This window comes from Passer montanus, unplaced genomic scaffold (genome assembly GCF_014805655.1).
Source record: "Passer montanus isolate IOZ18808 unplaced genomic scaffold, ASM1480565v1 scaffold409, whole genome shotgun sequence".
Lineage (NCBI taxonomy): Eukaryota > Metazoa > Chordata > Aves > Passeriformes > Passeridae > Passer > Passer montanus.
Genome location: NW_024368919.1, coordinates 1 through 19,658, shown reverse-complemented (window position 1 = coordinate 19,658; position 19,658 = coordinate 1). Strand labels below are relative to the sequence as shown.

The following is a 19,658-nucleotide window of genomic DNA, read 5'->3' as shown; positions in this document are numbered from 1 at the left end:
TGTCCCCAGGCTCCACAAAGATAATAATTTACAATTCGCCTAAATTAATTTAGATTAAAATTGTGGGGTTTTGGGTCTCCCAGACACCATGGAGGTGACGGTGGGGGGCAAAAATCTGAATTTTTTATGGCTTTTTTTGCATTTTTCACCCCAAATCCCCGGGATTTTTTGCTCCCTGACCCCGGGGCCCCACAGAGCAGGCAGTTCACGATTCCCTCAGGATAATTTAGGGTAAATTTCTGATTTTTTGGGTCCCCAGGCACCATGGAGGTGACGGTGGGGGGCAAAAATTCCATTTTTTAATGTGTTTTTTGTCACTTTTGACCCCAAATCCCCGGGATTTTTTGCTCCCTGACCCTGGGGCCCGACAGAGCAGACAGTTCAGAATGTCTCTAAATTAATTTAGGGTAAATTTTATTATTTTTCTGCCCCCCAGGCGCCATGGAGGTGACGGTGGGGGGCAAAAATTCCATTTTTTTACGTGTTTTTATCATTTTTCACCCCAAATCCCCGGGACTTTTTGCTCCCTGACCCCGGGGCTCCACAGAGCAGACAGTTCACGATTCCCAGAGCACAATTTAAGTTAAATTTATTCGTTTTGTGCCCCCCAGGCGCCATGGAGGTGACGGTGGGGAGCGAAAATTCACCTTTTTAATGTGTTTTTTGTCACTTTTCACCCCAAATCCCCGGGATTTTTTGCTCCCTGACCCCGGGGCTCCACAGAGCAGACAGTTCACGATTCCCAGAGCACAATTTAAGTTAAATTTATTCGTTTTGTGCCCCCCAGGCGCCATGGAGGTGACGGTGGGGGGCAAAAATTCCATTTTTTTACGTGTTTTTATCATTTTTCACCCCAAATCCCCGGGACTTTTTGCTCCCTGACCCCGGGGCTCCACAGAGCAGACAGTTCATGATTCCCAGAGCACAATTTAAGTTAAATTTATTCGTTTTGTGCCCCCCAGGCGCCATGGAGGTGACGGTGGGGAGCGAAAATTCACCTTTTTAATGTGTTTTTTGTCACTTTTCACCCCAAATCCCCGGGATTTTTTGCTCCCTGACCCCGGGGCTCCACAGAGCAGACAGTTCACGATTCCCTCAGGACAATTTAGGGTAAATTTGTTCATTTTTGGCCCCGCAGGCGCCATGGAGGTGACGGTGGGCACGGCGGCGCTGGCGCTGGCGCTGCTGCTGCTGCCGCTGCTCTACGAGCGCTGCGGCTCCTTCCGCTTCTTCTGCAAGATGGGCTTCTACAACGGCTGGATCCTGCTGCTGGCCCTGCTGGCCATCCCCCTGTGCGCCGTGAGGGGCCGGGACGTGGAGAACATGAAGTGAGGGGGGTTTGGGGTGAATTCCGGGGGTTTTGGGTCAGTTATTGGGGGTTTGGGGCTTCTACAACGGCTGGATCCTGCTGCTGGCCCTGCTGGCCATCCCCCTGTGCGCCGTGAGGGGCCGGGACGTGGAGAACATGAAGTGAGGGGGGGTTTGGGGTGAATTCCGGGGGTTTTGGGTCAGTTCTGGGTCAGTTATTGGGGGTTTTGGGTCAGTTATTGGGGATTTGGGGCTTCTACAACGGCTGGATCCTGCTGCTGGCCCTGCTGGCCATCCCCCTGTGTGCTGTGAGGGGCCGGGACGTGGAGAACATGAAGTGAGGGGGGGTTTGGGGTGAATTCCGGGGGTTTTGGGTCAGTTATTGGGGATTTGGGGTGATCTCGGGGGTTATTACCCATAGATCCTGCCCCACACATCCTGCCCCACACATCCCCACAGAGCCCTGACCCCATAGATACCCATAGAGCCTGACCCCATAGAGCCCTGACCCATCCCAGCCCTACGTGGTGGTCAGCAACCACCAGAGCTCCCTGGACCTGCTGGGTATGACCCATAGATCCTGCCCCATAGATCCTGCCCCACACATCCTGCCCCATAGATCCTGACCCATAGAGCCCTGACCCCACAGTGACCCATCCCAGCCCTACGTGGTGGTCAGCAACCACCAGAGCTCCCTGGACCTGCTGGGTATGACCCATAGATCCTGCCCCACACATCCTGCCCCATAGATCCTGACCCATAGAGCCCTGACCCCACAGTGACCCATCCCAGCTCTACGTGGTGGTCAGCAACCACCAGAGCTCCCTGGACCTGCTGGGTATGACCCACACATCCTGCCCCACACATCCTGCCCCATAGATCCTGACCCATAGAGCCCTGACCCCACAGTGACCCATCCCAGCTCTACGTGGTGGTCAGCAACCACCAGAGCTCCCTCGACCTGCTGGGTACGGCCTGCCCCACACATCCTGCCCCATAGATCCTGCCCCATAGATCCTGATCCTATAGATCCCTGCCCCATAGATCCCCACAGATCCCTGACCAACGGCTGCCCCATAGAGCCCCAAACTGCCCCCAGCCCCACATGTACCCTATGGAGTGTTTATGGGGGGCTGTGGGTTGATTATGGGGCAGTTATGGGGTGCTGTGGGGTGGTTATGGGGGGCTGTGGGGTGGGTACGGGGTGCTATGGGGTGGTTGTGGGGCAGTTATGGGGACCTAAGGGGCGCTATGGGGTGGGTGTGGGGCAGTTCTGGGTGCTGTGGGGCAGCTGTGGGTGCTATGGGGCAGCTGTGGGTGCTGTGGGGCAGCTGTGGGTCAGGAGCAGCCCCCCCAGCCCGTGGTGCCCCCCAGGTGCCCGTGGTGCCCATCGTGATCTCGTCCTACCAGCACTTCTACAGCAAACGCGAGCGGCGCTTCACCGCCGGTGAGGGGGGGTCCCGTGGGGCTGGGGGCTTCTGTGGGGCTGGGGGCTCCTGTGGGGCTGGGGGCTCCCGGGGTCTCTGATTTGGGTCTGGGGTCGCAGGGCACTGCGTGATCCAGGTGCTGCCCCCGCTGCCCACGCGGGTCTGGGGTCACTCTGTGGGTCTCAGGGTATTTGTGGGTCTGGGGTCTCTCTGATTTGGGTCTGGGGTCGCAGGGCACTGCGTGATCCAGGTGCTGCCCCCGCTGCCCACGCGGGGGCTGGGCCCGGCCGACGTTCCGGCGCTGACCGAGCGCGTGCGGGCGGCCATGCTGCGCGCCTTCGAGGCGCTCTCGGCCGAGCTCGCTGACCGCCCGAGTGACCAGAGTGACCACCCGAGTGACCAGCACACTGACCGGCCCAGTGACCACCCGAGTGACCGCCCGAGTGACCGCCCGAGTGACCGACACACTGACCAACAGAGTGACCACCGGAGTGACCAGAGTGACCACCCGAGTGACCAGCACACTGACCGCCCGAGTGACCGGAGTGACCACCCGAGTGACCAGAGTGACCACCGGAGTGACCAGAGTGACCACCGGAGTGACCGACACACTGACCAACAGAGTGACCACCGGAGTGACCAGAGTGACCAGAGGGGTGACCACCAGAGTGACCCCCTGAGCAACCAGCTGAGTGACCAATGGAGTGACCAGAGGAGTGACCCCCTGAGTGACCGGCCCAGTGACCAGCACAGCCCCACAGCCACCCCAAGTGACCAGAGGAGTGACCCCCGGAGTGACCAATGGAGTGACCAGCACAGCCCCACAGGCCTGAGAGACCCCCAGAGTGACCACCAGAGTGACCAACAGAGCCCCACGGCCACAAGTGACCCCCAGAGTGACCGGCACAGCCCCACGGCCGCCCTGAATGACCCCTGGAGTGACCACCAGAGTGACCACCAGAGTGACCACCAGAGCCCTCCGTGCCCGAGCGACCCCTGGAGCGACCCCTGGAGTGACCCCCGGAGTGACCCCTGGAGTGACCCCCAGCGCCCCACAGCCCCCTGGAGTGACCCCCAGTGTCCGGCACTGACCCACGGGGTGACCCCGCAGTGACCCCCGGCCCTGCAGCCCCACGGGGGACAGTGGGGCACGGACTGACCCCTGAGCGACCCCTGGGAGGGGACAGAGTGACCCTGAGTGACCCCTGAGTGGGGCAGGAACTGACCCCCAAGTGGAGCCTGGACTGACCCCCAAGTGCGGCCACAACTGACCCCTGAGTGGGGCCTGGACTGACCCCTAAGTGGGGCCCAGAGTGACCCCCAAGTCGGACACGGTTTGACCCCCAGGGGAGGCCACAACTGACCCCCAAGTGGGGCCTGGACTGACCCCCAAGTGGGGCCAAACTGACCCCCAAGTGGGGTCCGGAGTGACCCCCGAGTGGGGCCTGGACTGACCCTTAAGGGGGGCCTGGACTGACCCCCAAAGGGGGCCTGGACTGACCCCCAAGGGGTCCGGAGTGACCCTTAAGGGGGGCCTGGACTGACCCTTAAGGGGGGCCTGGACTGACCCCCAAGTGGGGTCCGGAGTGACCCCCGAGTGGGGCCTGGACTGACCCTTAAGGGGGGCCTGGACTGACCCCCAAATGGGGACAAAGTGACCCCCAAATGCAGCCACAAGTGACCCCTGAGTGGGGCCCAGAGTGACCCCGGAGTGGGGACAAAGTGACCCCCAAGTGCGGCCACAACTGACCCCTAAGTGGGGCCTGGACTGACCCTTAAGGGGGGCCCGGACTGACCCCTAGGTGTGGCCACAAGTGACCCCCAAGTGTGGCCACAACTGACCACTGAGTGGGGCCAAACTGACCCCCAAGTGGAGCCCAGAGTGACCCCTGAGTGGTGTCCGGAGTGACCCCCAAGTGGGGCCTGGACTGACCCCTAAGTGGAGCCCAGAGTGACCCTTAAGGGGGACCCGGACTGACCCCCAAGTGGGGCCAAACTGACCCCTGAGTGGTCCCAGAGTGACCCCCAAGTGGAGCCCAGAGTGACCCCCAAGTGGGGCCAGACTGACCCCTGAGTGGTCCCAGAGTGACCCCCAGGTGGTGTCCGGAGTGACCCCGAGTGACCCCGAGTGCCCCACAGCTGTGGGGGGCTGTGACAGCTGATTGGCTGCCGCTGGCGCTGATTGGCTGCCGCAGCCAAGCCCCGCCCCCTCCCGAGTGCCCCACAGCTGTGGGGGGCTGTGACCCACGGCGGGGGCGTGGCTGGCGCTGATTGGCTGCCGCAGCCAAGCCCCGCCCCCTCGAAGCTGTGTATTTATTTGGGGGGGGGGGCGCGGATTTTGCCAAATTTCCCTCCCGGCTTTTAATAAACTCCCCAAAATCCCCCCAAAATCGGGGTGCTGTGACATCACTGTGACGTCATCGGGGTGGGGTGATGTCATCAGAGGGGGGGTCATGTCACTGCGGTCACTGCGGGCAGTGTGGTCAGTGCTGTCAGCGCGGTCAGCGTGGCCGGAGTGGCGGCGGCCAGGCTGCGGCGCCGGGGGTCGGCCGCAGTCCAGGCACTCGGGCGGGCGGCGGGCGAGCGGCGAGGCCGCGGCGTGGGCAGGGCTGGTCAGCGTGGCCTGGGCAGGGCTGGTCAGCGTGGCCTGGGCAGGGCTGGTCAGTGTGGTGTGGGCAGGGCTGGTCAGCGTGGCGTGGGCAGGGCTGGTCAGCGTGGCCTGGGCAGGGATGGTCGGCTTGGTCCGGGCAGTGCTGGTCAGTGCAGCATGGCTGGTGCTGGTCAGCGTGGCCTGGGGAGTGCTGGTCAGTGTGGCGTGGCTGGCGCTGGTCAGTGAAGCATGGCCACAGCTCCGGCCAGGGGTGGTCAGCGTGGCCTGGGCAGGGCTGGTCAGCGTGGCCTGGGCAGGGCTGGTCAGCGTGGCCTGGGCAGGGATGGTCGGCTTGGTCCGGGCAGTGCTGGTCAGTGCAGCATGGCTGGTGCTGGTCAGCGTGGCCTGGGGAGTGCTGGTCAGTGTGGCGTGGCTGGCGCTGGTCAGTGAAGCATGGCCACAGCTCCGGCCAGGGCTGGTCAGCGTGGCCTGGGCAGGGCTGGTCAGTGTGGCGTGGCTGGCGCTGGTCAGTGAAGCATGGCCACAGCTCCGGCCAGGGATGGTCAGCGTGGCCTGGGCAGGGCTGGTCAATGCAGCACGGCTGGTGCTGGTCAGCGCAGTGTGGCCGCAGCTCTGGCCGGTGCTGGTCAGCGTGGCGTGGCCAGCACTGGTCACTGCGGCGTGGGCAGTTCTGGTCAGCATGGCATGGCCGGGGCTGGTCAGCGTGGCGTGGGCAGCACTGGTCACTGCGGCGTGGGCAGTTCTGGTCAGCATGGCATGGCCGGTGCTGGTCAGCGTGGCGTGGCCAGCACTGGTCACTGCGGCGTGGCCGCGGCCGTGCCGCTGCAGGTGGACGCTCAGCGCGAAGCTTTGGCCGCGGTCCGGGCAGGTGAGTGGACAGTGGCCATCGCCGTGGTCATCGCCGTGGTCATCGCTGCCCCGCTGCTGACCGCTGCTCGGGGCGGGGTGGTGGTCATCGCCGTCTGTGTCCGGCTGTCCGGAGCTGCTCTGTCCACTGCTGTGGTCACTCCTCTGCCTGCAGCCACCTCGCTGACCACTGCCGTGCTCCCGCTGACCATTACTGATGTCCAGCTGTCCGGAGCCACCCCACTGACCGCTGCCTTGGTCAGCGCTGTGGTCACTCCTGTGTCCGAGATCAGTGTCGTGGTCACTCCTGTGTCTGTGGTCACTCTGGCCGTGGTCACTCCTGTGGTCATTTTGGTGGTCACTCACGCAGTCACTCTGGTGGTCACTCAGATGGTCACTCCCATGTCCGTGGTCACTCCGATGGTCACTCGGGTGGTCACTCCTGTGGTCACTGCGGTGCCTGTCCAGCGCCCCCCGGCGCGCGAAGCCCCTCCCGCACTCCCCGCAGATGTTGGGGGGCTCCGCGCCCCCCGCCCCCCCCCGCGCCGCCGCCTTCCCCTTCCTCCTCCTGCCCCTCCAGGAATGGATTTTGGGGTCCAGAATGGATATTTGGGGGTGTGGGATGGATTTTGGGGGGTCCAGGATGGATTTTGGGGTCCAGGATGGATTTTGGGGTCCGGAATGGATTCCCGAGGATCAGGAATGGATTTTTGGGGGTCCGGGATGGATTTTGGGGTCCAGGATGGATTTTTGGGGGGTCCGGGATGGATTTTGGGGTCCAGGATGGATTCCCAAGGATCAGGAATGGATTTTTGGGGGTCCGGGATGGATTTTGGGGTCCAGGATGGATTCCCATGGATCAGGGATGGATTTTTGGGGGGTCCGGGATGGATTTTGGGGTCCGGGATGGATTTCCATGGATCAGGAATGGATTTTGGGGGGGTCTGGGATGGATTTTTGGGGGGTCCGGGATGGATTTTGGGGTCAGGAATGGATCCCCAGGGTCCCCCCAAAGTCCGCGGTGGGCACGGGAACGTCGCTCCAGTCCCTTCCCCTCTGCCCCAGCGGCCCAGGGGGGTTCGGTTCTGCTGCTGGGGGGTCCCGGTTCTGGAAAGTCCCGGTTCTGGAAAGTCCCGGTTCTGGAAAGTCCCGGTTCTGGGGGGGTCCCGGTTCTGGAAAGTCCCGGTTCTGGAATGGTCCCGGTCCTGGAAGGATCCCGGTTCTGGAAGGTTCTTGGTCACTGTTCTGGCACTGGGAGCCTCCTGGTTCCGGAGGGCTCCGGTTCCGGTCCCGGTTCCGGAGGGCTCCGGTTCCGGTTGTTTCCCAGTCCCGGCTCTGGTCCCAGAGGTTTTCCAGCTCCAGTCCCGGTTCCAGTTCCAGTCCTGGTTTTGGTTGTTTCCCAGTCCCGGCTCTGGTCCCAGAGGTTTTCCAGCTCCAGTCCCGGTTCCAGTTCCAGTCCTGGTCTCGGTTCTGGAAGTTTTCCAGTTCTAGTCCCAGTTCAGGTCCTGGTTCTGGAAGTTTCCTTGTCCTGGTTCCGGTTCCGGTCCCAGTTCTGGAAGTTTCCTTGTCCTGGTTCCGGTTCCAGTTCCCATCTCAGTTCTGGCCCTGGTTCCCGAAGTTTCCCAGTCCCGGTTCCAGTTCCAGTTCAGATTCCGGTCCCAGTTCCGGTTGTTTCCCAGTCCTGGTTCCGGAAGTTTCCTTGTCCTGGTTCCGGTTCCAGTTCCCATCTCAGTTCTGGCCCTGGTTCCCGAAGTTTCCCAGTCCCGGTTCCAGTTCCAGTTCAGATTCTGGTCCCAGTTCCGGTTGTTTCCCAGTCCTGGTTCCGGAAGTTTCCTGGTTCTGGTCCCAGTTCCGGAAGTTTCCCAGTCCCAGTCCCGGTTCTGGTTCCGGTTCCAGTCTCAGTTCCAGTGCCAGTTCTGGAAGTTTCCCAGTTCTGGTTCCAGTTCCAGCCCCGACCAGTCCCAGTTCTGGAAGTTTCCCTGTCCCAGTCCCGGTCCCAGTTCCAGTCCCGGCTCTGGAAGTTTCCCAGTCCAGGTTCCAGTTCCGGTTCCAGTTCCAGTTCTGGAAGTTTCCCTGTCCCAGTCCCAGTCCCGGTTCCGGTTCCGGTTCCGGTCCCTCCTAGCCCAGGTGCAGCCGCTGGTGCCGGATGAGGGCGGAGCTTCCCCCGAAGCCCTTCCCACAATCCCCGCAGGTGTAGGGCGTGGCACAGCCCAGGGGCGTGGCACAGCAGGGCGGAGCTTCCCCCGAAGCCCTTCCCACAATCCCCGCAGGTGTAGGGCGTGGCACAGCCCAGGGGCGTGGCACAGCCCAGGGGCGTGGCACAGCCCAGGGGCGTGTCCTCGGCGCGCAGGTGCGCCAGGAGGGCGTGGCCCTCTGCCAGCCCCGCCCCGCAGGCGTGGCCGGGTGCGCAGGGCGCGCCCTTCCTCCTCCTCCTCCTCCTGGCGCCGCCCTCCTGGCCGTGGGCGTGGCGGTGCTTGAGGAAGGCGGAGCTGTAGCTGAAGCCCCGCCCACACTCGCCGCAGGTGTAGGGCCGCTCGCCCAGGTGCGCCCGCAGGTGCGCGCTCAGGTGGGCGCTGCGCCCGAAGCTCCGCCCGCACGGGCCCACCTGGCGCAGGGGGCGGGGCCGCGCGGGGGCGTGGCGGCGGGGGCAGGGTCCTCGGGGTCCTCGTCGCTGGCGGGGGCGTCGTCTGCGGGAGAAACGGGGAAAATTGGGGATTTTGGGGAAATTTGGGGGGTTTGGGGAAATTTGGGGGAAATTTGGGGGAAATTTGGGAAAAACATTGGGGGATTTGGGGAAAATTTGGGGAAAATAATGGGGGAAATTGGGCAAAACATGGGGGAATTATGGGGGAAATTGGAAATAATGGGGGGATTTGGAGGATTTGGGGAAAATTTGGAGAGATTTGGGGAAAGTTTGGGGGAATTAAGGGGCATTTGGGGAAAATTGGGGGGGATTTGGGGGTTTTGGGGAAAAGAATGGGGGAAATTGGGAAAAATTGGGGGAATTTGGGAAAATTTGAGGGGATTTGGGGAAAATTTGGGGGAATTATAGGGGAAAATAATGGGGGAATTTAGAGAAATTGGAGAATAATGGGAGAAATTGCAAAAAATTGGGAATAATGGAGGAAATTTGGGAAAATTTGGGAAAAATGGGGAAAATAATGGGGGGATAATGGGGGAAATCGTGAGGAAAATAATAGAGAAAATTATGGGGGAATGATGGGGAAAAATTTGGGGAATAATGGGAGGAAATAATAGGGAAAATAACAAGGAAAGTGAGTGAAAATGGGGTAAATAGTGGGGGAATAATGGGGAAAATTTGGGGGAAATAATGGATAATAATTGGCAAAATGGGGAAAATAATGGGGAAAAGGGTGGAAAATGGGGAAATAATGGGGAAATAGAAGAAATAATGGGGGAAATTTGGGAGAAGTAATGGGGAACATGGGGGGAAATCAGGGGAATAATGAGGAAATAATGGGGAAAATAATGGGGAAAATCGAGGTGGAGGAAAGGGGAAGGGGATGGGGAGAAAAAGGGGATGAAAGAAAAAGGGGATGGGGAGAAAAAATTGGATTGTGGGGGAAAAAGAAGATGGGGAAAATGGAGATTGAGGGGGAAAAGGGGATGAAGGGAAAAAGGGAAAGGGGAAAATGGCAAGAGGGGAAAAAAGGGATTGGGGAAAAAAAGAAATTGGGGGGAAAATTAGAGAAAAAAAAGAGGATGAGGAGGGAAAAAGGGGAAAGAAATAAAAAGGGGCTCGGGGAGAAGGAAAAAGGGACCCCGGGGTGGGGAGGGGTCCCAGCTCACCTGCGGGGGCCACCCTGAGGATCTCCCACTCCTTGGAGTCGTTGGGGTCGGGCACCCCCAGCTCCTCCTCGGGCTCCAGCCGGGACACGATGTTGGGCTTGGGGATGGGGAAATCTGCCCCAAAAGCACCAAAAAACACCAAAAAACACCAAAAGAAGAGAAATTCAGGCTGGTTGTGGATCCGTTCCAGCAGGATTTCCAGTTAAAATCAACGGGTTTTATCCCCGGGGTTTATTTTTGGGTTATTTTGGGGAGGGGGATTTTGGGGGGTTTGTTTTGGGGGAGGATTATGGGCTGGTTATTTTGGGGAGGGGGATTTTGGGGACGGTTTTGGGGGATAATTTTGGAGAATAATTTTGAGGAGGGGGATTTTAGGTGGGTTTTTTTGGGGAAATATTTTTGGGAGGGGGATTTTGGGGGGTTATTTTGGGGGTGGTTATATAGGGGGAGGATTTTGGGGAGGGGGATTCTGGGGATCATTTTTGGGGATCATTTTGGGGGGTTATTTTGGGGAGAAGGATTTTGAGGAGGGGGATTTTGGGGAGGAGGAATCTGGGGATAATTTTGGTGGATTGTTTTGGGGGATAATTTTGAGGAGGGGGATTTTGAGGAGGGGAATTTTGGGGGTTATTTTGGGGGGTGATTTTTGGGAAGGGATTTCTGAGGAGAAGGATTTTGAGGAGGGGTATTTTGGGGGGTTATTTTGGGGAGGGGAATTTTGAGGAGGGGGATTTCGGGGATAATTCCGAGGGATCATTTCGGGGAGGAGCACTTCGGGCAGGAGGATTTTGGGGGGATAATCTCGGGGCTCACCCAGCAGGATCAGGGACTCGTAGCTCTCCTGCATGGTGCCGCCTCCTGCGCTCCTCCCCAGCCGGGCACGGGGGGCTCGGGACCCCCAGGGACCCCCAGGGACCCCCGGACCGGCGATGCTCCGGGGGCCCGGGGCTCCCCCGGCCGCTCCGGGAAGCTCCGCCCGGGAGCGGATGGAGCCGCCGCCGCTGACCCAGGAAGTGCCGCCCCTAAAGGCGGCTCCTCCTCCTCCTCTTCATCCCTACTCCGTTATTCTCCTCCTCTTCTTCATCCCCATTCTGTTCTTCTCCTCCTCCTCCTCTTCATCCCTATTCTGTTCATTTTCCTCCTCTTCTTCATCCCCATTCTGTTCTTCTCCTCCTCCTCCTCTTCATCCCTATTCCATTTTCCTCCTCCTCTTCTTCATCGGTATTCCATTCTCCTCCTCCTCCTCTTCATCCCTATTCTGTTCATTTTCCTCCTCTTCTTCATCTTTATTCTGTTCTTCTTCTCCTCCTCCTCTTCATCCCTATTCCGTTCTCTCCTCCTCCTCTTCATCCCTATTCTGTTCATTTTCCTCCTCTTCTTCATCTTTATTCTGTTCTTCTTCTCCTCCTCCTCTTCATCCCTATTCCGTTCTCTCCTCCTCCTCTTCATCCCTATTCTGTTTTCTTCCTCCTCCTCTTCATCCCTCTTCCTTTCTTCTCCTCCTCCATCCCCATTCTCATGCTGCTCTTCTCCTCTTCTTCCTCATCCCCATCCCGCTCTCCTCCTCTTCTTCATCTCCATCCTCGTCTCGCTCTTCTCCTCTTCCTCGCCTTCTTCATCCTCATCCCGCTCTCCTCCTTCTCTTTTCCATCTCCATCCTCATCCAGTTCTTCCCCCCTTCTTCATCCCCATCCTGCTCTCCTCCTCCTCCTCCTCATCTCTATCCTCTACTCGCTCTTCTCCTCTTCCTCTCTTTCTTCATCCCCACCCCATTCTCCTCCTCCTCTTCCTCCTCCTATTCTCCATCTCCATCCTCAGCCCGTTCTTCTCCTCTTCCTCCTCTTCTTCATCCCCATCCCTTTTTCCTCCTCCATCTCCATCTTCATCCCACTCTCTCCTCCTCTTCATCCTCACCCCTCTCTCCTCCTCCTCCTCCTCCTCCATGTCCGAACTGGGAGCACTGGGAAAGGGTCGGGGCTGCTTCATCCTCACCCCTCTCTCCTCCTCCTCCCCTTCCTCCCTGTCCGAACTGGGAGCACTGGGAAAGGGCCGCGGCTCTGAGCCCGTGAGGGGCAGCCGGGGAAGGGCCGGGGAAGGGCCGGAGCTGCCGCTGCCGAGGGAACACGAGCGGCACCGGGGGCGCCTCACCAACATTTAACGCGAAATAAATAAAAGAATGAGGGGAAAAAACCTGCGAAACCCGCGCCGAGATCGGGCCCCCGCCATCGCCGCAGCCGTGAGGGGACCAGGCGGGGTCGCCCCTCTGGCCAATCAGAGCGCGGGAAACGAGGAGTGACGGGGCGCTCAGCCAATCAGAGCGAGCGGTGCGCTTTGGGCGGGAAAATCAACCAATGGCAGCGAGGGGCGGGCTCTGCGCGGGGTATATAACGGGTCTGTGAGGAGGAATAACGCCTCAAAACGGCGGGGGAAGGAATGGGCCTGGAACGTCCCAGAATGTTCCAGAATGTTCCGGAGGGCAAGAAATCGCTGTGGGTGAGTCGGGGATGGAGCAGGGACCCCCCTGCAGGACCCAGGGGATGCCTGAGAGCGGCACTGAGGTGTTTAAGTGGCTCCTGGTGGGATCCCGGCCTGTTCCTGAGGGGTTCGGTGCCTGTGATTTACCAGATTTCAGCATTTCCTCGTAAAATTCCTCCCCCTGGAAAAGGCACTGGGCGTTCCCGCCTGGATTGGAGTTAATTTGGTCAGGTTTGGGCACTTGGTGGTGTCACCAAATCCTGCGCCGTTGGTTCCTTTGGAGTCGTTCCACTTTCATCATATGCCTCCAAAAAAGCCAAATTGAAGCCCAAAAGGGAGTTTTTAAATTCCTGAATTTTGGGATGGAATTCAGACGGACGTGGCAGCGAAACAAACCTGGGATCGTGGGGAGAATGCCCCGCTTTTCACCTTTTATTCTGGAAAACCCCTGCCCCACGTCCGCCTCTCGAACCCCGCCAGCGCCAAACCCACCCCAAAAAAAAAATCCAAAATTTCCCCAAATTTAGAGAGGGACTTTTAAACCACTTCAGTTTCAGGATGCAAATGGCAGTGATGCAAACGGCGGGAGGGGGGCGGCGGAACCCCCGCGTTTCTCACCTTTTTATTCTGCAAAACCCCCCAAAAAACGGGGAAATCCCCCCAAAAAACCCCACCCTCAGCTCCAGGAGGGGTCGTAGCCCGTCCAGTCCGAGGGGGGGGCCAGGAAGACGCGGCGCCCGCGGCACACGAAGCTGACGACGCCGCGGTAGCCGGCGCGGGGCACGCCGGATTTGAGGTCGTCCATCAACCCTAAAGCTTTGGCCAGAGCCTTGAAGGAATCCCTGCCCCGGTACTGGAGCCTGACCGCCCCCGAGCCCCTCCCCGAGTCCTTCTGCAGCTCCTCCAGGTGGACCTCGGGGGCGGAGTAAACCTGCTGCAGGAAGAATCGCTCGTACTCGTCCTTTTTGAGGTAAGAAAGGTCCATTTGGGTGAAAGGCACGAAGCGGTCGTTGAGTTTGATGAACTTCAGGTACTGGTCGTAGAACTGGCCGTGGCTCACGCCCTTGCGGCCGAAGGTCATCGTCCTGGACACCTCGGGCCGCACGCAGGCGCGGCCACGCCGCTGCTCGGGCTGCCTCATCCAGTCATCCCAGAACGCCGGCGGCCATTTGGGCTCCAGCTCGTCCCACAGCTCGGCCAGCAGCAGCCAGCCCAGGCCGGGGAAGAAGTCGGTGCGGTAGAGCAGCTCGGCCCTGCCGGCGTCCACCAGGCCCTCCTTGCCGTTGTCGTTCCACGCCGAGGCGCACCACAGGCTGGGGTCCTGCTCCAGCAGCGGCAGCACCGCCTGGAAGTACTCGAAGAAATCCGGCGCCACCTCCAGGTCGTCCTCCACCACGATGGCGGCGCGGTAGCGGAAGGTGCGGAACACCTGCCCCAGCGCCCAGCGGTAGTGCCGGGAGATCTTGTAGTAGCCCTGGAACTTGCGGTGCTCCGGCGGCACCGGCACGTCACTGAGGTCGGGCTGGCGGATGTGCGCCACGGCGGCGCCGTACGAGGCGATGACGGCGGCGGTCTCGGCGTGGCCGCAGTCCTGCGAGACGATGACGGGGAAGCGCCGCGCGCTGGGCCGGTAGCGCAGGATCTTGTCCAGGCAGCGCCGCACCGAGCTGCGGTCGCAGGCCAGCACCAGCACCGGCAGCACCGGCGCCTCCCCGGCCGCCGCGGTGCTGACTTGGGGCGGCCTCGGCGTTTTTTGGGGCGGGTTTTGGGGCGGGTTTTGGGGCGGTTTCGGCGTCCGGCGGCGCTGCAGCCGGCTGAGCTGCTGGATCTGCAGCAGCAGGTCGCGCTGCAGGCGCAGCTCGGCCTCGGCGTCCTGCGCCAGCTGCAGCAGCTGCGCCGGCAGCAGGCGGGCGCCGGCGGGCAGCCGCGGCTGCGGGGGGCTCGGGAGAGCCCCGGGGCGGCCCCAGAGGAAGAGGAGCAGCAGCCCGTTCCAGGCGAGGAAGAGCGCGGCACCCAGCAGAGCCAGGCTGCGCTTCTTCAGCATCCTTCACATGGGGCTGCGGGAAGGATGAAAATGTGGGGTAAAAATGGGGTTGGAAACGGGGGAAAAGGGAAATGTGGGGTAAAAATGGGGTTAGAAACGGGGGAAAAGGGAAATTCGGGTTAAAAATGGGGTTAGAAACGGGGGAAAAGGGAAATTCGGGTTAAAAATGGGGTTAGAAACGGGGGGAAAGGGAAATGTGGGTTAAAAATGGGGTTGGAAACGGGGGAAAAGGGAAATTTGGGTTAAAATGGGGTTAGAAACGGGGGAAAAGGGAAATTTGGGTTAAAAATGGGGTTAGAAACGGGGGAAAAGGGAAATTTGGGTTAAAAATGGGGTTAGAAACGGGGGAAAAGGGAAATGTGGGTTAAAAATGGGGTTAGAAACGGGGGAAAAGGGAAATTTGGGTTAAAATGGGGTTAGAAACGGGGGAAAAGGGAAATTTGGGTTAAAAATGGGGTTGGAAACGGGGGAAAAGGGAAATTTGGGTTAAAAATGGGGTTAGAAACGGGGGAAAAGGGAAATTCAGGAGTAAAAATGGTGAAAAAAGAGAAATCTGGGGTTAGAAATGGAGGAAATGGACAATTCCCAAGTTTCAGGTGTGGCAAAGTCAAAAGTCCTAAATTAGAGATGCAAAATGCCAAAATTTCTGAATTTTAGGTGAGGAAAAGTGACAATTTTTAAACTCTCAGGCACAAAAAAAGTTTAAAAATCCCAATTTTCAGGTACAAATAAAAGGCAAAATTCCCAAATTTTGGGTCAGCAGAGCCAGGCTGCACTTCTTCAGCATCCTTCACATGGGGCTGGGGAAAGGGGGGAAAAATGAAAATTTGGGTTAAAAATGGGGTTAGAAACGGGGGAAAAGGGAAATTCGGGTTAAAAATGGGGTTAGAAACGGGGGAAAAGGGAAATTTGGGGGTAGAAATGGGAGAAAAGAGAAATCTGGAGTTAAAAACTTGAGAAAATAGAAATTCGGGGCTAAAAATGGTGAAAAATGAGAAAATTTGGGTTTAGAAACACAAAAAAAAAGAGAAAATTTAGGCTAAAAATGTGAGAAAAAAAATTTGGGGTTAAAAACACGAGAAAAGAGAAATTTGGGGTTAGAAATGGTGAAAAAAGAGAAATTTGGGGTTAGAAATGGAGGAAATGGACAATTCCCACGTTTCAGGTGTGGCAAAGTCAAAATTCCTAAATTAGAGCTACAAAAAAGTCAAAATTTCTGAATTTCAGGTGAAGAAAAGTCAAAATTCTCAAAATTCAGGCCCCAAAATTCCTTTTTTTTTTTGCCCCCAAAATCCCCCCTCAAAAGAAGAATTGAAACCTTGTGATTGAAATAAATTAAAATTCATTAAAATATCAAAAAATCCTTAAAATTTAAAAAAAAAATCTCTTTAAGATGCCCCAAAATTGTTTTAAAAATAAGAAAAAAATGAAGTTTGAGGTTCCCACCCCAAATTTCACTGAGGGGGAAAGAATTCCTAAAAAATTGCTGAGAATTTTGTTCAAAAAGAGGCAAAATTCCTTAAAAAAAGGAGAAAAAATCAAATTCAGCCCTCACCAATCTGGAGTCCAAGGGCAGAGTCCAATCCTGTTAAAAATTAATTTTATGTCCTGTTTAAACATTAACTTTTAATTAATTTCAATGTTAAAAATTAATTTCAATGTTAAACTTGAATTTTAAATCCTGTTAAACATTAACTTGCACTTGATTTTAATATTAAAATTGAATTTAAATTGAATTTTCGTGTTGAAATAGAAATTTAAATCCTGTTAAACGTTAATCTTAAATCACTTTGAACATTAAAATTCAATTTTAAATCCTGTGAATTCCAATTTTTTCCCCGAAATTCCAATTTTCCCTCCTTTTTTTTCCAGTTCTCAGGTTTTTTTCATAAAATTCCCTTTTCCCCAAAAAATTCCTATTTTTTCCTTTTTTTGGGTCCTGTTTCTTCCCATTTCTTTCCCAAAATTCCAAATTTTTTTCCCATTTCCCCCCTAAATTCCAGGGTTTTTCCCAAAATTCCAAATTTTCCCCCATTTTTTCTCAAAATTCCAATTTTCTCTCAATTTTTCCCACTTTTTCATATTTTTCCCTTCTTTTTTTCTGCCAAAAATCCAATTTTTCCCCTAGTTTTTCCCTTTTTTTCCCAAAATTTCCCATTTCCCCCCCATTTTTTCCCAAAATTCCATTTCCCCCATTTTCTCCAATTTCCCCCCAATATTTCTTATTTTTTCCTATTTTTCCCTGGTTTTCCCCCATTTTTTCCCCAAAATTTCCCATTTTCCCCACTTTTTTCATAATTTTTCCTCATTTTCCACCAAAATTTCCCATTTTTTTCCTTCTTTTCTCAGTTTTTTCCCTTTTTTCTCCCCAAAATTCCCCTTTCCCCCCCATTTATTCACATTTTTTTCCCCAAAATTCCAATTTTTTCCCCATTTTCCCACCATTTTCCTGCCACTTTTTCCCCAATATTCCAATTTTTCCCCATTTTCCACTTTTTCTCATTTTTTTCCATTTTCTCCTTTTTTTCCCCAAAAAATTTCCATTTCTCCCCCATTTTTTCACAGTTTTTTCTCCTTTTTTTCCCCAAAATTCCAAATTTTTCCCCATTTCCCCTCCATTTTCACCCTTTTTTCCCCAAAATTCCCATTTTTCCCCCATTTTTTCATCTCCCCAAAATTCCCCTTTCCCCCCCATTTATTCACATTTTTTTCCCCAAAATTCCAATTTTTTCCCCATTTTCCCACCATTTTCCTGCCACTTTTTCCCCAATATTCCAATTTTTCCCCATTTTCCACTTTTTCTCATTTTTTTCCATTTTCTCCTTTTTTTCCCCAAAAAATTTCCATTTCTCCCCCATTTTTTCACAGTTTTTTCTCCTTTTTTTCCCCAAAATTCCAAATTTTTCCCCATTTCCCCTCCATTTTCACCCTTTTTTCCCCAAAATTCCCATTTTTCCCCCATTTTTTCACCCTTTTTTCCCTTTTTTGTCCCCAAAATTCCAATTTTTTCCCAGTTTTTCCCAGTTTTTCCCCAAAATTCCCATTTTTTCCCCATTTTTTCCCATTTTTTCCCCATTTTGGGCAGCACTGACCTGTGCAGAGTGGGGGAGGGGGCGCTGGGGTTCCCCCTCCCCCCTCGGGAATTTGGGGGGAAAATTCAGGAATTTGGAGCTCCGGGAGGGGGGAGGGGCCACAGAGATCCTGGGAAAAAAAAAAAGGGAAAAAAATGAAAATTCCCAAATTTTAGGATGGGGGAGGGGTCAGAGCAAAAAGCCCCAAAAAATTCTTTAAAAAATCTTCAAAAATCCACCCCCAAAAAACCAAAAAACCCCAAAAAACAAACCTAAAAAAATCCCTATAAAAATCCCCCAAAAAACCCAAAACAATCCCCCCAAAAAATCCCAAAAAAATCACCAAAAAATCCTTTAAAAATCCCAAAAAACCCTAAAAAAAAACCCCAAAAAAATCCCCCCAAAAACACAAAAAACCCCTAAAAAAATCCCAAAAATCGCCCTTAAAAACCCAAAAAAAATCCCCAAAAAATCCTTTAAAAATCCCCAAAAAAACCCCAAAAACCCAAAAAATCCCTTTAAAAATCCCAAAAAATCGCCATAAAAAAACCCCAAAAAATCCTTTAAAAATTCCCCCAAAAAACCCCCAAAATACCCAACCCCAAAAACTCCTAAAAATCACAAAAAAACCCCAAAAAATTATCCAAAAAACCCCCCAAAAAACCTAAAAAAAATCCCTTAAAAACCCCTAAAAATGACCCTAAAAAGCCCCAAAATCCCCTCAAAAAAAGCCAAAACAAAAATCCCTAAATGCAAAAAAAATCCCCAAATCCCCCCAAAAAATCCAAATCAACCCCTCAAAATTTGCCCCAAAAAAACCCAAAACTGCACTAAAAAAATCCCAAAAAAATGCCCCAAAACCTCCTCAAAAAATCCAAATAACGCCCCCAAAAATCTCCAAATAAAACCTAAAAAAATCAAATAAATCCTCCCAAAAAAATCCCCCAAAAAATCCAAATAAATCCCCCCAAAAAATCAAAAAAATCCAAATAAATCTCCCTCCAAAAAACCCCAAAATTAAAAGAAAAATCCTTAAAAAATTAAAATAAATGCCAAAAAACCCCAAAAAATCCCGCAAAAAATCCAAATAAATTTCCCCAAAAAATCCCCCCCAAAAAAATCCCAAAAAAATCCAAATAAATCCCAAAAAAAAACCCAAAAAAACCCCCAAAAATCGAAATAAATCTCCCCAAAAATCCCCCCAAAAAATAAAAAAATCCCTAAAAAAATAAAATAAATCCTAAAAAAACCCAAAAAATCCCCCCAAAAATCCCAAAAAAATCCCTAAAAAAATCCAAATAAATCCCAAAAAAACCCCAAAAAAATCCCCCCAAAATCGACATAAATCTCCCCAAAAATCCCCCAAAAATCCCTAAAAAATCCAAATAAATGCCAAAAATTCCCAAAAAAACCCCCCAAAAAATCCAACTCAACCCCCCCTAAAAAACCCCCACGGAAATCCCCAGAAAATCCCCAAATTTCCCCCAAAATCCCCTCCAGCCCCGGGACCCCCAAAAACCCCAAAAAGTCCCAAAATTCCCCGAATTTGCCCCAAAATCCGCGCCCTGCCCCCCCCGTACCGGCGGCTCCTTCCCGGCAGCGCCGCCACTTCCGGTTGCCCGCACCGGAAGTGTCGCCATGGCAACGGCGAGGCCACGCCCACAACCCCCGACGTTTGCCCAATCAGGGCGCGCCAAGACCTCTAAATTATGCAAATGAGGCAGCGTGGCCACGCCTTTAAGCAGGAAACCCCGCCTCCTGCGTGAGCCACGCCCCTTTTGCACAATTTCAGCCACGTCGCCGCTTTAAGGTGTTTAAGCCACGCCCTTCTCTTTGGAAACCACGCCCCCTCTTTAAGCCGCGCCCCTCTCCTCCAGCCACGCCCTCCCCGCGTAATTAACTCGGTTATTAATTAATTAGGGGTTAATTAAGCGCTCCCTGGGGGCGGCTGAGGGCGGCTTCCGGTTGGCGCGGCGAGCGGAAGTGACGTTGGGGAAGGGGCGGGGCCGGCGGAGTTTCCCGCGCGCGCTGAGGCGGCTCCGGCAGGAGGTGGGGGAGGGGCGGGC

General features: G+C 54.8%; 3 protein-coding genes across 4 annotated transcripts; 1 reads left to right on the top strand and 2 right to left on the bottom strand.

Annotated features, from left to right (window-relative positions):
• The first annotated feature begins 911 nt into the window (after window positions 1-911).
• On the top strand, window positions 912-4,237 carry LOC120506969 (cell surface glycoprotein 1-like). Its single transcript, XM_039719107.1, has 4 exons — window positions 912-1,328; window positions 2,580-2,755; window positions 2,969-3,176; window positions 3,321-4,237. Exons 1-4 carry the CDS (start codon window positions 1,006-1,008, stop codon window positions 3,847-3,849), a joined length of 1,236 nt encoding a protein of 411 aa, XP_039575041.1. The 5' UTR covers window positions 912-1,005; the 3' UTR covers window positions 3,850-4,237.
• A 3,662-nt stretch (window positions 4,238-7,899) lies between these two features.
• On the bottom strand, window positions 7,900-12,156 carry LOC120506971 (zinc finger protein 48-like). Its single transcript, XM_039719108.1, has 5 exons — window positions 12,151-12,156; window positions 10,816-11,024; window positions 10,003-10,116; window positions 8,469-8,879; window positions 7,900-8,407 (listed from the first exon to the last, which is right to left on the bottom strand). Exons 1-5 carry the CDS (start codon window positions 12,154-12,156, stop codon window positions 8,311-8,313), a joined length of 837 nt encoding a protein of 278 aa, XP_039575042.1. The 3' UTR covers window positions 7,900-8,310.
• A 718-nt stretch (window positions 12,157-12,874) lies between these two features.
• MGAT1 (alpha-1,3-mannosyl-glycoprotein 2-beta-N-acetylglucosaminyltransferase) lies at window positions 12,875-19,539 on the bottom strand. 2 transcript variants are annotated; one of them, XM_039719111.1, is made up of 4 exons: window positions 19,173-19,539; window positions 17,614-17,722; window positions 16,077-16,106; window positions 12,875-14,534 (listed from the first exon to the last, which is right to left on the bottom strand). In XM_039719111.1, the coding sequence occupies exon 4, from the start codon at window positions 14,519-14,521 to the stop codon at window positions 13,154-13,156; it is 1,368 nt and encodes a 455-aa protein (XP_039575045.1). In that variant the 5' UTR covers window positions 14,522-14,534; window positions 16,077-16,106; window positions 17,614-17,722; window positions 19,173-19,539; the 3' UTR covers window positions 12,875-13,153. The 2 variants fall into 2 exon arrangements, with proteins under 2 accessions (XP_039575045.1, XP_039575044.1); XM_039719110.1 differs by lacking the exon at window positions 16,077-16,106.
• Between the last annotated feature and the right edge of the window lie 119 nt (window positions 19,540-19,658).